Below are 17,592 nucleotides of genomic sequence, written 5' to 3'. Positions count from 1 at the left end.
AGTTTAATAAAATGGGCACAATTCATTCACATGGATGGTGGAGAGATCAAGCAGTTTAAGTCTATTGAATAGTGCAAAGTGCAAACTATCAAATATATTAGAAAAGCGCGCATGTAATGGAACTTAATCTTGTTGCTAATAGAATAACCAGATTCAGTAAAACTAAGTAGTTGGTCGATGATATTGTTGGTTGATGATATGTTATTAAAACAAAGATCAACAAAACCAGCTCAGATTGTCCCGTATCCAAGATTTATTGCACGGTTTTTATATCAGCTTATTATTTTTCTTCCTAGTTCCATGCATCAGAAGAAAAGTCAATTTCATTATTTACTTTTCAACTCTGATTAAAAAAAAAAAAGAAGAAAAGAAAAGTACAAGTCAAAAGACTAAAAGAAGGTCATGAATTGCTGCCCTCTACGTTCTCTCAAAAGTCACATCTCTCCATATATGCTGGGATTTCTTCATTCCTTTGTGTGCGTTTTGTGAGAGAGAGAGAGAGAGAGAGAGAGAGAGAGAGATGGTGAACATTTTTGCAGTGTACAAGCCACTGTTATGTTGGGTAATGAAGCTAGTCGGGATGAGACCCCAAAGAGTGGAAATCGAGCCAGGAACCGTAATGAATATCTGGGTCCCCAATGAAACTCCAAAAAAATCCAAAAACGGCAGTAGTAATAAAGCTGTTGTATTCATTCATGGGTTTGCAGCTGATGGTATTATAACGTGGCAGTTCCAAGTGTTAGCTCTAGCAAGAAAGTACAAAGTTTATGTGCCGGATTTAGTCTTCTTTGGTGGCTCAATCACTGACAGATCAGAGCGGTCACCGGAGTTCCAAGCTGAGTGTGTGGCAGAGGGTCTGAAGAAACTAGGTGTGGAGAGGTGCACCTTGGTGGGGTTGAGCTATGGTGGGATGGTTGGGTTCAAGATGGCTGAGATGTACCCTGATTTGGTTGAGTCTATGGTGCTCACTTGCTCTGTCATGGCCTTGACAAAGTCCATAAGTGATGCAGCCCTTGAGAGGGTTGGGTTCAAGTCCTGGTCTGATTATTTGCTTCCAGATTCTGTCCAAGGTGTGAAAGTACTTTTTGACATTGCCACCTTCAAGTTGCCTCGGATCCCTAATTTTATTTACAAACATTATTTGGAGGTATGTAATATCATATCATATATGCTTCATCATGGTCACCCATATGGGCATGCATCGATAGTATTAACTCTGTGTTTCCCATATGGGCATGCATAGCTTCTTTTACTTATACACCACAAACTGATATTATGGATCAAAATCCTTTAGAATTATCAGAGTTATTTTGTATGTACATCCTGTATATTCCAATTAATACGAATGAGATATGGCTATTCAGACATTAAATTTAAATATGATTAATTTGTAGCTAATGGTCATGGACCGATCTCATTGACTATGCAGGTAATGTTTGACAACAGAAAGGAGAGAGAAGAATTACTCGAGGCTTTGGTCATTGATGATAATGACTTTACTGTTCCTAGTCATCCTCAGGTTTGAATTTGAGCATTGAGAATTAAAATCGTATAAATTTGTGCAGAATAATGATGCTTGTCAAATATGTAGGAAATGGAATTTTATTGCGCTACGTGATACGTGCAGCAATTAGGTTCTATGTCAATCCACAATATTCTCTGGAAAAATTTTGCACGACTTTCTGAGATGAGAAAGATGCTTTCCACTTTTCCTTCCTTTTTACACGTCTCTCTAGCGTCTTCAGCAACATACACATCACAGCTTACAATTACATTAAACACTTACTCTTATAGCAATTTATAAGCAAAATTAACAGGAGTGCTTGATGCATGCATTTGTTTCCCTAGAATGTCTTTTTTGTTGAATGATATATACGAATTTTAAGTCCTTCATTTGTTTTAGTTTTGCTAAGTTTTCCTGCAAATCGCAATATTAGTTGCTGTCTTATTTCACACTCAAGCTAACTAGCACACATGTTATTTTGTTGTTAAATTACTAATTATCTCATAAGTTTAAATTATTAAAATAAAGTAAATTTAATTATTTAACCACGTAATTACAACATATTTCTAATAGTTGATTGACTGAAATTAATGTTTTCTGCAACATATAAGTTTAGATCATCACATGTCTACAGTCTACTGTATGTTATGTGGGTTCCATAATGTCTGTTTTTCAAACAAGTTTGTGAGGCCATGGAACTAGCTAGATAAGATTTTTGGCTTGTTTGAATGAAGGGGAATGGAGGGAAATAGAGTAGAGTTGGTTAAAGCAGTCTATTAATGCAACTTGGACTTCACAAATCATGTCTCTCCGATCCATATCCAACACGTGTTAACTAGCCTCACATACACCTAAAGCTAAACGCGTAAACCTAGTTAATAATATGGATATTGGATTGATTAAAATTCAAATGTAAAATATAGAAACTATTTCAACTTGGCATGGTTATGAAATAATTAAGAGAATGACATGACATCTATTTGGGACAGCCAAAATATTATATGTTTGATATATCTTATTCGTGTCCCTAGTCCCCTACTCTTACAAATTTCATGTCCATCAAGATGTTTTTGATCTTTGTAGAAGAAGTAAATTCCATAGTTTCGACGTAATATGAAAGAGACTGCAATGTCCATATATGACCCATAATTTAATCCTTGACTATTCGGTCAGCCCCCACAGTAGCGCCAGAGACTGCAATGTCCATATATGACCCGTAATTCAATCCTTGACTATTCGGTCAGCCCCCACAGTAGCGCCACAAATGTTTTCTTTTACATTTCTAGTTTCATAAGTTTTGCACTTTTGACTTTGAGGACAGAAGAAAAATAAGAATATACCATAAAATGGGAAATTTGTTTACCTAATAATGCATATTGCTGTTGCAGCGAGTACGTCTCTTGTGGGGAGAGAATGACATCATTTTCAACATGGAAGTTGTGAACGACTTGAAGAGGTATGTTTCATTTATGCCATACGAATAGTCATTAATCAAAGCTTTTGAATACATTGAGATGGCACCGATTGAAAGCAAATTCAATAAAATGGGCCTTATGTTGTTTTATGTATATACTAATTGGGCATTGGTTGTGATCGCAGGCAATTGGGAGACAGAGCAACACTACAATATATAGAGAAAGCAGGTCACCTTGTTGAGGCTGAACGACCATGTGTCTACAACAAGCATCTCAAAGAAATTCTCACCACTTTATTGGAAGATGGAGACCAAACACAACGAAGCTTATAGTTAATTTGTCATCCTTTGTGAATACTTTTATTGTTTGGAGCTCAATATCTATACATTATAGTAATTTTTGTTTCTATTGTGAATCAAAATATTTGAAAACATGTTGACTATGTCTTGGTAACTAAAATATATTTTTTATTTGCTTACTTTTTTTTTTTTTAAAGCAAGACAATGATTCATAAATGATATTGGTTTCCCACTTTTTTTTCTTTTTTTTGGGGGGGGGAATGGGAGCAGAAATGAGATGTTCATAAGTCAAACTTTATTTGACATATTGAAAATATTAAAAAAGATCTTCAAGATATCAAAAAAAAATATACATATATTATATTGTATGTATGTATGGAAGAATAATGGAGAGAGAAAGTCTGAAACGCTCTGAAGAAGAAGAGGATACACTAGCACGTAGCACTAAGAAATTCAAAGAGAATCGCACCTCAACAGAAGGTGAGGAGGTGAATCCATTCAGGAATGCAAGAAGCTACAGAGATAAGCTGTTAGGTGAAATTCCAGGGGCTTTTGAACAAGCTTTTGGACTATCCAATAACATGGAGGAAGATGCTTAGTCTAATATAGAAGAAGATAAGAACGCTGAGGGCAATATGGTGGTCTGTTTAACTAAGGAAGAGAAAACACGTATTAGAGCAGTGTGGAGGTAGGCACTTATCATTAAACCTTTTGGGAGAAAAACAGGGTTCAACTACCTATACTCCAAGATTCAGAGCATGTGGAACCTGGCCGAAAAAAAGGAGTGCATTGATTTGGGATCTAACTATTATCTGGTTAAATTTACTATAAAAGAGGATGTTGATAGGGTCCTCAAGGGAGGCCCATGGTTCATTTGGCAATAGTTCTTAGTGATTAGACAATGGGAACCATATTTTAGAGCATCGACAACTACTTTCTCATTAGTAGCAGTATGGGTTAGGCTCCCTAAACTCCCAATTGAATACTATGATCCAACAATTCTTCTGAAGAGAGGAAAAACTAATGGAGCCAGGGGTTGTTTTGCTCGACTGTGTGTGCAAGTTAATCCAGAGAAGTCGGCCAAAACAGTCACTATTGGTAAAACGACCCAAAGCATTCTGTATGAAGGGATTAGTTCCCTCTGTTTTACTTGTGGCAAAATAGGCCATAAGAAGAAGACATACCTATATCTTATACGAGAGCCATAAAAGGAAACTCCAATAAGCCAAACTCCAACTCCAGAGGCCCCAGAGACTATTTCTGCCATTAATGGTAAACCGAGGACAAACCTGATGAGTATGGAGATTGGATAGTGGTAACTAGGCGAAAGCCTACTAACAAGATGAAGGACAGGCAACCATCTCCAGTAACGAGCCAATTGACATCTGAGTTCCCTCAAGTACAGGCCAACAAGCCTATCACTAGAGTGGCTGAGCAAAACAGGAAAGAAGGGAAACGAAAAGTCCCATCCATGCAATTTGCAAGATCATAAAGGGTGCCTGATAAGACAGCAAAGGCATTTCCCAGGAAAGAGAGTGCTAGAAAGAGCTCGAAAAATGTGATTTTTTACGTGAAATTTAACCAACAGGTGAAGGACTTCATTCAAAGCCAACCAAGAGAAGTGAGCCCTAAGAAACAGAGCCCTGTGTTTGCTTTTAGAATGGGCCCAGCCCACAATTTTGAAGCTAGCCCGAGCTCATCTCCCATTATCTTTTCCAACCCACCAAGCCCCACGCCCAAAGCTATATTAGAAAACCCTAGGAGAAGTGAAGGGGTATGAAATGATAGCAGATATGGCAACCAAGGACAGCTGGGCAATCTTCTACCAAGGCAAGGTAATTCCAATGGGGGTGGAAACAATCAATTGGACAAGGAGGGATCCAACGGAGATTTGGGGTTGGTTCAAGTTAGAGCTAGCGCAAGCATGGAAGAATATGTTCCCTCTCACAGATTTGAGCAAGAGGCTGGTCTATCTCCCATTGAAAGACGGAACCTATATGCTCACTCCAAATCCGTGGTGGAGATTCCTTACTGATTGGCCAGCAGTGCTAGTCCCACCTCAGATTAGCTCAGGATCATCAACACCAAGATCAAGTGTGCACCCTTTAGAAAAATTGCTCTCAGAAGCGGAGGTAAAGTGGACCCACCCAGTAATCATAATAAGGAAGATTCTTCAAGACAGGCCCGTGGAATACATTTTGTAATAGACTTGTTAATTACTAATCTAAGTTCTAATCCTTTCCAACTATATATATATATATATATTTATATATTATGAAATTTTAAGTCATTTCCTTTCTCTTTTCACAAAACAAATTATTGAATGATTAACACAAACTATAAAATGAACAATCACAATTCATAATCTCAAGGGTTAGCTAAATGGTTCTTAAAATATCATGATAATCATGAGATCTTGGATTTGAAACTTCTTCCTAGCATGTTAAGACATAGGCCCAAGGAATTTTTCCCTATAATAACTTGGTGTGTGTGAGATGAGAGACTACATAAAAAAGTAATCACAAGTCACAACCTGTCTCAATCTCATGTTTGAATTTTGCATACTTTTCCTATAAACTATAATATTAGTTGTTGTCTTATTTCAGATTCAAGCTAGTTAGCTATCACACATGCTGGATGATCTTGACCAGCTGAGATTAATGTTCTCTGCTATCATCACTTGTCTACAGTCTTCTGCATGTGTTTTGTGGGTTACATAAGAAAAATGTTAAAGTTACAAATAATTTGATAACTTTTTTTACAAATTAATGATATGATGAATAGTTATTGGTAAGTAAAAATATAATGTTAGTAGTAAGTTCAAAAAAAAAAAAAAAAAGAATTTGTTACATCAATAGTTTGTAAAAATGTTGTGAAATAATTCTTGGATGTCTGTTTTTCAGTCCTCTCATGGAATTTAATGCATATGGGACTCCACAAATCATGCCTTTCCCTCCTACAAGCCTCACATACATCTAACGCTAAACCTAATTAGTAATATGCCCATGGGTTGATTAAAATTCGAATGTAAAATTAGTAGAGAAACTATTTCAACTTGGCATGAGATTATGGAATAATTAATTAAGAGGAAACATCTATTTGGCACAATCAAAATATTATATATTGATATATATATATATATATATCTTGTTTTTATCCATACTCTTACACATAATAAGAAGGCAACTACAATTAGGTGTTTATTAAAATAGTTGCAACCATCAAGATGTTTTTGATCTTTGGTCAGCCACCACAGTAGCCCCACAAACGTTTTTGACATTTCTTCTTTCATAAGCTTTGCACTTTTGACTTTGAGTAAGGACAGAATAAAAATAAGAATATACTATTATTAACACATTTGTTTAACTAATGAGGCATGTTACGTTGTTGTTGTTGATCACTTGTGGGGAGAGGGTGACAACTTTTTCAACATGAAAGTTTGTCAACAATTTGAAGAGGTATGCTTCCTTTATACCATCCGAACAAGTCATTAATCAAAGATTTTATATACAATGAGATGACACCTATAAAAAGCAAGTTCAATAAAATGGGCCTTATGTTGTTTTATGTTATACAGTATACACTAAATAGTAAGATTATCTAACCGTCATAGTTTTACTGCTACTCTAAATAGTATTAGTGACAGTATCTTCTTTCGGTTAAAAATAAAAACTAAAAAAAAAAAATCAAATCATGAAAATCAAAATTATGTAGAAGAGAATCTATATGGAAGTAGTCGTATTGCATTAGTTGGTTCTTTACAAATGAATTGAATATTTTATATAGAAAAAAAAAAAAAAAAAAAAGAGATGTACCAAGAAAAATGACTATAAGTTAAAAATTCCAATCACTGGAATCTTTTTTTTTTTTTTTTTTTTTGAGAGCAATCATTGGAATCTTAAGAAGAAAGAATAAAAAGATATAGATAGACAGATGTAATGATATTAGGACTTAGGAGTCCCGACAAATTGCACGGAGTAACTTTTATTTTTATTGTATATCATAAATGAGTTTTTTTTTTTTTTTTTTCTTTGTAAAGTTGTGATTTACAACTATTTTATATTGACTTTAATTCCGTACTAAATTTGATTATAATTATGTTCAATTTTGTGTACCCTGTATTTTATGTGGAATTTCTTGTAAGAATTGTGTGAGTGAGAGAGAGTTTGAAGACTCAAGGTAAAGTGAAAAGCAAGAAATTTTCATGGGTATCTCACAAGAAGCTTACCTGTGAAATGAAGAATGTGCCATGCACATGACTAAAATGCAAAAAGTCAGGACAGGTTGGTGACAGCTAGTTTTCGCGAGTGTTTCGTGGATAAGGCCTTCCTGCGAGATACCGCGAAACATTCTGTTTTGCTAATCTGTCATATCTAATACATACTATCTGTACCCACACTATATATATCCACATTACCCACAGATGTTGAAGAGTACTTCTAAGAGAAAACCCTAGCCAAACCCTTGAAAGCTAGAGATTGTTATACTCACATTTTTCTACACAATCTATTGTGGTTTTTCCTCAACTCCTACCTCTCTATTTTTATATCCTTGAGAGATTGATAGCGTAAATACTTACTAGACCAATTCTGAGTATCTAGTGAGATTTTGGTGCTGCTGGGAAGTATTAGAGGAAGCCAAGCTTTGGCGGATGCAATCAAGCATATTGCGGGATCCAGAGAGTAAGACAAGACCGGTTTCGAGAAGTTTTGTTGGAGTAGGAGCTTAGAGGGCTCATGTGCATTGGGTAGATTAGGCTTGGAGGGTCTCTTACTACTCATGTATCCCAACTAATTATCTAGTAGTTCAATTTACCGCTTGGAGGGCGGTGGAGAGGTTTTACACCGAGTACTTCAATTTCCTCTTCGATAACACATCAGCGTGTTATCTTGTGTTTGCATTCTTCTTTCCTGCTCTTTTAACTTTCATTTTACTACTGTATTTTAATGAATATGGCTTAGAGTAGTTATTTTGTTTATCCACTCACATTTACTCTATTCTGCACTTAGTATAATTAGAGTAAAATCAATCGAGGCGTAATTTTTTATTTGAGGGTCTAAACAGCTATTGTGTTTTTAACACATTTTCGAACTTTCACTTCTAATAAATTGGAGAAAAATCCTTATTTGCCTTTTGAAGGGTCTTTATTTGAATAATTTCTTTTTATCTGATTTAATTTTTGGTAATTCACATTCCATCTTCCAAGATTCTTTTAGAATTTTTTTCACAGCATTTTTGCCATAACTATGGATTAGGTTTATCTAATTTCTTTAGAAATTCCAGATAACCTTTTCTGTGCATCTCATCCCATGGGTTTGGTAGTTTGATAAAAAATTGTCGTAACCAATATTGATTCTTGGTCGATTTATCAACAAATAATATTTTAGAAAAGCTTTTAAGAGTACAGAACTGAAGCAGAAATTCTTTTGGGAACTTGAATACACTGAGCCCCTGGTGTTGTGTATCAACTCATTGGAAGAATCATTTACCTAAAAATTAATTTCCTTGCTTCAACTTTGTTTCTAGACCACTAGAAGTTCTCCATAGAACCATGATTAATTGAGTCCAAATTTACACTTGAAAGATGATCACCTTCCTTTAAAAAATGAGACTGAGAGTAACTACTACAAATCTTTTCGTCAAAAAAATTGGGAGCACCTTTCTGTCATAGTGTGCCTGATTTCCCTTATTTATTATTTGGTGCTTGATAGCTTGACACGCCTTTTTTTTTTTTTTCCCTTCATATGGAACCATGCAAGAGGCAAAAGAAAAGAAATCAATTTGAGCTAAAAACTCGTATATGAGCTTCGGCCTAGAATATGGACTTGATATATCTCTAATATCTCTAACAAGTCAAAAAAAAAATTAATAATAATAAGGGTGCTTTGCTTTAATAGAAAGTTCAAATGATTTATTGATAAAATCAACATATAGACGAGGCCCAGCAGCTACTATGATTGAGATAGAGCTATCATGTTTGACATTTTAGCTAGAAATGTGAACAATTATAATACTGTTATCGCCATTTAAATAGAATGCTATGCTGTTGTGCCGAATTAAGTCATCTCTCGCAAATCGAATATGCCTACAGCTCTAATATAATCTAATTTGATATATAATTATATAAGAGGGGGTGGGGAAGATGGAGCAGGTAAATTATGGTTTTGAAACCCAGACTGGACCGGTCCGACTGGACCGGATTAACCTGAAACCGTTCAGCAATCTAGTTTTTTAAACTAATAAAACCAGAAATTTGACTTTTGCTGGAAACTGCATGACCGCACGGGCTTCTAAACCGGTCATGGGTTTACAGGGTTGGTAACATATTTCTTCAAAGATTTTCATAAAATAAAAAATAAAAACTGGTAATCTATTTGCTCGTCATCGCTGGAAGTCTAAACTGTCAATCCTGTTTGTTGACTAACTTGACTCCATTCCTTTGCTGCAAACAACTTACCATCGCAAGATCTTGATTTGGGTTGGAGGGGAGCTTGACTCTCGTAGTCTCGTTCGTTGTGAAGAAGAAAGATTGAGAGAGAGAGCGAAGGAAAGAAATATCTAAGTCTATGACAAAGAGCAAGTGAGTTTTGATATTTATTTTGGAAAAAAATACATAAGCGTTGGGAAGTGGGGTACTAGATTTAAAAACAATATATATATATATATATTAAATGAGATGGGTTCAAGTTACAGTGTAACTTCACAAGAGTTACACTTTTTGTAAACCATTGATTACTGTTAGATCTAAGGGTCAAAAAACACTCATAGTAGTGTCATTATTATTCCCCAGAAATTAGTAATTTAGATATTAACTCTTCTTATTAAAAAAAAAAAAAACAGCATTTACTATTTAATGCCACCTTTCAATTAACAATTTAATGGAATTGACAAGGGAGATTGAAAATGAATGGCCTACGTTCTTAAAAAATTAAGGCCTAATACATCATTTTTTAAGAAATGAAGCATACACAGCTTCAGTCTCTCTTTAATTTAATTTATTTTTCTAAAAATTCTGTAATCTAAGTGTGCTACATATGCTATTTACTATTTGATTTAAGTGTGCTACATAAACAAGAGAAGTTCTTCAGATGCACAAAATAAAGAAATGAAATCAGAAAATATCAAAATTAGAAACAGTGATATTAGAGTTCCATTCAATGTACATGCAAAGATATATATTTCACATACATTTCACCCAATGAGGTGATGCTAGTAGCATGTTCTCATTCATTTTCCTTTTATACAAACTCAAGGCCATATATACTTGAGTATCATGTATTCTTTACCCTCTAGGTGATAAGAAAGTAAAAAGACTATAAAAATGATAGGAAGTGCAATTTAATCTAGAGATTTAAATCGCTTTACTGGAGCTCGAAAAGAAGATAGGTACTCAGCATTTCCCTTGTCAATTCCATTTAATAGATAAGTGAAAGGTGGCATTAAATAGTAAGTGCTTTTTTTTTTCTTTTCTTTTCTTTTCCTTTAATAAGAAGAGTTAATGTATAAATTACTAATTTTTAGGGAATAATAATGACACTACTATGAGTATTTTTTGACCCTTAGATCTAATAGTAATCAATAGTTCACAAAAGGTGTAACTCTTTTGAAGTTACACTAGGTGTAATTTAAATCCATCTCATATTAAATAAGCTTTTTCTCTTGGACGAGTTATTGGGCCCTTGTTTTTTAAATTTTAAACTACATTACATTGCATTGCATATTTTATATGTTATATTATTATTATTATTATTATTATATTTTGTTTAAGAAAAGGCTTCTTAGGTTTAAAACTTTAAATTTTAAATTATCAATGCATTATGTGTAGTACCCAATATGTATATGTTATGATATGATTTGAAAATGGGATTATATATTACTCCAAAAAAAAGGATTATATAGTATATATTATGCAATTTTATTGTGAAGGTTTTTGTGAAAATAATTAAATAATGAATTATTATATAATTTGATAATTCTTATATAGTGAAACAAAGGATTTATAGCTCACATGGACGGATTTTTTGTGTTGATATTGGTTTTATTTTACTTTTAGTTATATATTGAGGGTGTTTTTAAAACGGTCTAAAACTTTCATGGTTTTAATACATATATATATATATATATATTTAGGATTCAAGTTAAAAATCACCCCAAATTATATATAAGAAGTATGTAATTTATTCAAGAATTTAACTAAAAGTTTTCCAATTAACTAGTGCAACTGCAAATAAAGAATATAACACTTACCACAACATGATTTCTGAGATTCAAATTTTATTTTACAATATATGATATTAACTAATATTATTTTCGTATTTATTTAAATTACTGATAATATGTCAGGATAAATAAAAAATAGGATTTCAAAAACTTAATGATTAAGTATGACTTTTTCGATGATTCTAATGATAAATTTTTTCAGTGTTTAGTTACACTATCTCATTTTCTGCACATTAAGAACCTAACTAGGTTTGCATCTCCCTTTCTCCCTTATTGTAAGAGGAAAAAAAAGTTTAATAAAATGGGCACAATTCATTCACGTGGATGGTGAAGAGATCAAGGAGTTTAAGCCAATTGAATGGTGCAACTATCAAATTAATATATTAGAAAAGCGCATATGTAATGGAACTTAATGTTGTTGTTAATAGAATAACCAGATTCAGTAAAACTAAGTAGTTGACTTTTTGAGAATAAACGGCAGAAATTTATTCAAATGAAGAGTAAAAATGTACAATAACAAGGCAGCATGCATAAAAGGGGCCATAAGACCGGGCTCCAAAATACAAAACATAGATTAATTTCTACGCAAGTGCAAGCTAAAACAAAGATCAACAAAACCAGCTCAGATGGGCCCTATCCAAGATGTTTTAACTTTCTTATCAGCTTATTATATTTCTTCCTATTCCAGCATCAGAAGAAAAGTCAATTTCTTAATTTACTTTTCACTAAATCTGATATAAAAAAAAAAAAAAAATTATAAGTCAAAAAGAAAATTACTACCCCCTATATTCTCTCACAAGTCACATCTCTCTATTTGCTGGGATTTCTTCATTCCTTTGTTTGCGTGTGAGAGAGAGATGGTGAACATTTTTGGAGTGTACAAGCCGTTGTTACGTTGGCTAATGAAGCTAGTCGTGATGAGACCCCAAACAGTGGAAATCAAGCCAGGAACTGTAATGAATTTCTGGGTCCCTAATGAAACTCCAAACAAATCCAAAAACAGCAATAATAATAAAGCTGTTGTATTCATTCATGGGTTTGCAGCTGATGGTATTATAACGTGGCAGTCCCAAGTGTTAGCTCTAGCAAGAAAGTACAAAGTTTACGTGCCTGATTTACTCTTCTTTGGCGGTTCAATCACTGACAGATCAGAGCGGTCACCGGAGTTTCAAGCTGAGTGTGTGGCAAAGGGTCTGAAGAAACCAAGTGTAGAGAGGTGCACCTTGGTGGGGTTGAGCTATGGTGGGATGGTTGGGTTCAAGATGGCTGAGATGTACCCTGACTTGGTTGAGTCTATGGTGCTCACTTGCTCTGCCATGGCCTTGACCAAGTCTATCAGTGATGCAGCCCTTGAGAGGATTGGGTTCAAGTCCTGGTCAGATTATACGCTTCCAGATTCTGTTCAGGGTGTCAAAATACTTTTTGACATTGCCACCTTCAAGCTGCCTTGTATCCCTAATTTCGTTTACAAACATTATTTGGAGGTATATTTCCTTAATTACTATTTCGTAAAAAAAGCAACACTACACTCAATCTATATCAATTATGACCATGATAAAAAAAAAATCACAATAATTCCACATCATTCTTAAACTAGCATATATCAACTTACATCTAAATCTACCATTTTAATTTAAATTACGAGAGAACTCACATCAATTTATGTTTAATGGTAACATAATTAAGGAGTAAATTTTACACGTTTAACTCCAAAAACCACACACAATCGATTAAGTAAACTTGAATATAAATTTAGATTATTTTTACAGTAAAAAAAAAAAAAAAAATTTCCTTTTTTGAGAGAACAGTAAAACATGAAAATATGGCAAATGGTTTTTTTTTTTTTTGGTTGCATTTACTTTTTCATATTCAAGCTACAGCAATGCAGAAGTATCCTCACCGGCTAAAATTAATATTTTCTGCTGCATGAGTTGTCATCGGCTGAAATTAATATTTTCTGCTCCATGAGTTGACATGAGTTGATGTCAAGTTGTCAACTCATGCTAATATTTTTTACTGGGGACTCAAAGTACGCAATTAATGCAATTGGGACTCAAGTATTAAATGCAAAGCTAGCCTCCCATGCATTTAAGGCTGCGTTTGTTTTAGGTGAAATTCATTTTTAGAAATGTTTTTCTATATTTTTGAATGTTTAATTGTGCATGGAAAACCAATTTTTCGAAAATCATTTTCAGTTGATCGTGAGTCAAAGGTGAAAATGATTTCCAGATCTATTTTCACTTCAAATAGCTTCTGGAAAACAGAGAGAAAGAGAGAGCACGAAGACAGAGAGAGAGAAAGAGAGAAAGAGAGCATGAGCACCGCGCTGAGGAGCCCAGATCACGCTGGAGACGTCACCGGCAAACCCCGAGCACTGCGCCGATCTCGCCTTCGATCGCACTGCACCGATCTCGCCTTCGATCGCCTCCGATCACCTCCGCTCGATCTCGCGATCTCGCCTTCGATCTCGCACCGGCGAACCTAGAAGCCGTCGTTGATCGAACCCCGAGCATCGCGCCGATTGAACCCAGAAGCCGTCGCTTTCGATCGTCTTCGATGCAAACCCAAAACCCAGAAGCGTCTGACCGGATTTGATATTTTTTTTCTTTGGTTTTGTTTCTGTTTTTGATTGCCTTGTTGTGATTTTGAAAAATTTTGTGATAAAATTTGTTTGGATTGTGAGAAAATGACTGAGAAAATGTGAAAAAATTGTAGGAAAATAGCATTTTCAAAATAGAATCAAACACATGAAAATATTTTCTACACATAATTTTCATAATGCAATCAAACACTTGAAGCTATTTTCCTTTCCTGAAAATAACATTTCCGAAAAATAGGCTATTTTCTGAAAATTATTTTACGCGAACCAAACGGTTTCGCCCTAACGCCAAACCTAGTACGTACTGCCATTGATTACAATTCAATGTAAAATAGAGAAAATATTTCAACTTGGTATGTATATTCAAGAAAAGAAAAGATCGAGAAAATATTTCAACTTGGTGTGTGTGCTTTTATATATATATATATATAAAAAGTAAGAGGATGACATCTATTTGACAAAATCAAAATATTAGATATGTAATTTTTATTGTATGATATATCTTGTTTTTGACCTTATTCTTATGCATAATAGGAAGTACAACAGTTCCTCAAAAAAAAAAAAAAGGAAGTACAACAAAAATTACGTGTTTAAAATAGTTGCAACCATCAAGATGTGATTGATCTTTTGCAATATTGTCCATATATGACACGTGATTCAATCCTTGACTATTTTATCAGCCCCCACACTAGTCGATCGAGTAGCGCCACAAAATCTTTTTTGACATTTACTCGATCACAATTTGTGCAGTTTTTTTTACTTTGAGCTCTGAGGAATGAGGACAGAGGAAATATATATATGCTCTTAAGATATTTTTTTTAACTATTGATCGCATATTTTTCTTGTAGAGGGTACATCTTTTGTGGGGAGAGAACGACATCATTTTCAATATGGAAGTTGTTAACAATTTGATGAGGTATGTTTCCTTAATACCATGCCAACAAGTCATAACAAACATCTCTCTCACTCAAGAAGACTCTATCTAAATAGAATGGATTTCTCTTATTAACAATGATAGATTGAACTGAAATTGATTTTTGGTAAACATTTTTCACATTAACGGGTGTTTGGGTACGAACAACTAAAAATATTGGTCAATCAAAAATTGTGTTTTAGTTGATCGGAAAATAAGAGCATTTATGGCGTAAATTGGTTTATGCTTTCATTTTTCATAAACCATTTTTCACTTTACTCAATACTCATCAACCGAACCTCCACCTCTTACGTACCCTTCACTATTTGTTACCCAACCACCTCCCCCATTAACATCCTTGGTCTTCAATGGCCAACCGTCGGCCGCGGTGCTTGGAAGATGAAGAAATGTGAGAAAATAGTAAAAAATATGTTTTCCTTAACATTTTAAAAAATGCAACCAAACACTTGAAAAATATTTTTTAGAGTACTTTCAAAAATATAACCAAACATTTAAAAATATTTTCTATCAAACCAAACACAAAGAATGTAAAAGTATATATGTACAATACATAAGTTGCTTTGTTTATATACAAGTAGAACAAAGCAACGAAGAAGAAAATGAAAATATCAAGCTAACCGAATTTCACACTATCAGTTAAGTCACTAACCAATAAGGTATGTACACGTGGAATGAATAGTAACTAATCTAATAAAATAAAACTGAAAAGCATGTGCTTCTCCCATGTTTGTTTTAACTGAAGCAACTCGTTTAAGTTGAACGACAGCGTTTCATCACTCACGTGTCTTAAGTTGAATGACGTCGTTTCCTCTCCTCTAACTTGGGATCTCTTGAGTAGAATGGCGGCGTTTTATGCTCAGATAATGTTTTTCGCCAATGCTGAGCTTTAACAACTCATTAATCAAAGATTTTAAATACTATGATGACACTAATTGAAACTTGAAAACTACTGCAGAACCTTAGTGTGATATTCACTATATAAATATAAATGCTTGTAAGATATGAAGGGTAAGGACTGAAATTCAGTTTTCTAAAATAAGTTTCACACACATATATACTTAAATTATACTATAGTAAAATTTATATAATGTATTAAAAAAAAAAAAAAACAAACAAAATTTGAAAGAAAATACAATATTTTAGCAAAAAAAAAAGCAAATACTATAAAATAGAAATGGGCCTTATTTTGGGCTGATTGTGATAACAGGCAATTGGGACTCCCTGTGGAATGATTGTGATAACAGGCAATTTGGGAGACAGAGCAACGCTGCAATATATAGAGAAAGCAGGACACCTTGTTGGGGCTGAACAACCATGCGTCTACAACAAGCATCTCAAAGAAATTCTCACCACTTTATTGGAAGATGGGCACCAAAAACAACGAAACTTATAGTTAATTTGTTCTCCTCTGTGTTATGATTCTATTATTTAGAGCTCAATATATATACTTCTAGTAATTTTTGTTTCTATTGCAAAACAAAATGTTTTCAAACATTTTGACCATGTCTCTCTTGGTAGGATTATTTAACTATAATGTATTTTTCATTTGGCGTGATTTTTAATTCTTAGCAAGATGGTAACGTATAAATAAATGATATTGGTTTCCCACCCAAAAAAAAAAAAAAAAAAAAAAAGTTTAACAATGTCGTTCTGGGAAAGAGGGGACTCGAACCCTCAGAGACTGCTAATGACTATAGAAGCAGAAAATGAGTTATTGATAGGAACATTTTATTTGAGACATTGAAAATATTATTTTGTTTGAGATATTGAAATTATTAATTCGAGGAGGACAGTGAGGGAGAATATTGGAGTTGACACAAGCCCAAAACCCAGCCGAACCAAATGGTCCAAATCCATCTCCACCTCAATTCTCAAGGCACTTCAAGTCCTCCAAAAATTAATTCTGGCAAATCTCCTACCCTACATTCCCTCAGGGCAAGAATCCTCAGGAGCTGTAAACAATATCTCGAATTCCAAATATGCGAGGCAACTCTATAAATTTTCAACCCAAAACCGTTGCTCCAAATTCCCTTTTCTATTCTGATAAAGATTGTTTTAAAAAAATCTAGTGTTTACAATCTATAGTTAACTTTAATACCCGATTGTTTTTGAATTGTGATTGCCACAGACCCATGTAGGGCAAGGTTAGCCCATTAAACTCATGGACTGGGGGACCTCTGCTTTGTGCATCTTGGTGATGTTATCTCGCAAATTCACAGATAGATCCATCCAGCCACTTCAATGCCCGACTAAATTAAATAGATTCATTTTGTTGGTCAATAAGGAAAACAGTAACGGTGAACAATCATATATATATATATATATATAAAGATTGACAGTCAAGATCTATACGAAGACTTTTCAAGACACCTCCACATTTCTCTCTCTAGTCTCTCCTGCTACTAAGAAACTAGACCGTAGAGCCTCCATTATCTTCTTTGGAATGATATTCTTCTCCCTCTAATAGCAACGTTATTAGTAGGGCTTTGTTGGTTTTGATTTTCTCTTACAGTGGGGAAACACTTTTCATCTCCGATCTTTTTTAATTTCTTTATCTCGTATTGTTGCAACTGTTGATTATGGAGGACGTTCTCAAGGACTGGAAAAAGCTCTCTTTAATA

General features: G+C 34.1%; 2 protein-coding genes across 2 annotated transcripts; both read left to right on the top strand.

The window, feature by feature from the left end:
• The first annotated feature begins 421 nt into the window (after positions 1–421).
• LOC111999394 (uncharacterized) lies at positions 422–3,397 on the top strand. The gene is made up of 4 exons (XM_024031521.2): positions 422–1,147; positions 1,430–1,519; positions 2,893–2,960; positions 3,104–3,397. The coding sequence occupies exons 1-4, from the start codon at positions 521–523 to the stop codon at positions 3,249–3,251; spliced, it is 933 nt and encodes a 310-aa protein (XP_023887289.1). The 5' UTR covers positions 422–520; the 3' UTR covers positions 3,252–3,397.
• An 8,832-nt stretch (positions 3,398–12,229) lies between these two features.
• LOC111999398 (uncharacterized) lies at positions 12,230–16,364 on the top strand. Its single transcript, XM_024031524.2, has 2 exons — positions 12,230–12,922; positions 16,179–16,364. Exons 1-2 carry the CDS (start codon positions 12,296–12,298, stop codon positions 16,362–16,364), a joined length of 813 nt encoding a protein of 270 aa, XP_023887292.1. The 5' UTR covers positions 12,230–12,295.
• Positions 16,365–17,592: the final 1,228 nt, after the last annotated feature.

This window comes from Quercus suber, unplaced genomic scaffold, assembly GCF_002906115.3.
Source record: "Quercus suber isolate HL8 unplaced genomic scaffold, Cork oak 2.0 scaffold_1019, whole genome shotgun sequence".
Lineage (NCBI taxonomy): Eukaryota > Viridiplantae > Streptophyta > Magnoliopsida > Fagales > Fagaceae > Quercus > Quercus suber.
The sequence above is the reverse complement of the archived record's forward strand: the minus strand, read 5'-3'. Positions and strand labels throughout refer to the sequence as shown.

What these genes read in the sequence shown, in the direction of transcription:
- LOC111999394 (XM_024031521.2), top strand. Translation starts at nt 521, where the DNA reads ATGGTGAACATTTTTGCAGTGTACAAGCCACTGTTATGTTGGGTAATG. An exon ending in CTGTTCCTAGTCATCCTCAG is followed by an intron (nt 1,520 to 2,892) that starts GTTTGAATTTGA and finishes TTGCTGTTGCAG; the next exon opens with CGAGTACGTCTCTTGTGGGG. An exon ending in GTTGTGAACGACTTGAAGAG is followed by an intron (nt 2,961 to 3,103) that starts GTATGTTTCATT and finishes TTGTGATCGCAG; the next exon opens with GCAATTGGGAGACAGAGCAA.
- LOC111999398 (XM_024031524.2), top strand. Translation starts at nt 12,296, where the DNA reads ATGGTGAACATTTTTGGAGTGTACAAGCCGTTGTTACGTTGGCTAATG. An exon ending in TTTACAAACATTATTTGGAG is followed by an intron (nt 12,923 to 16,178) that starts GTATATTTCCTT and finishes TTGTGATAACAG; the next exon opens with GCAATTGGGACTCCCTGTGG.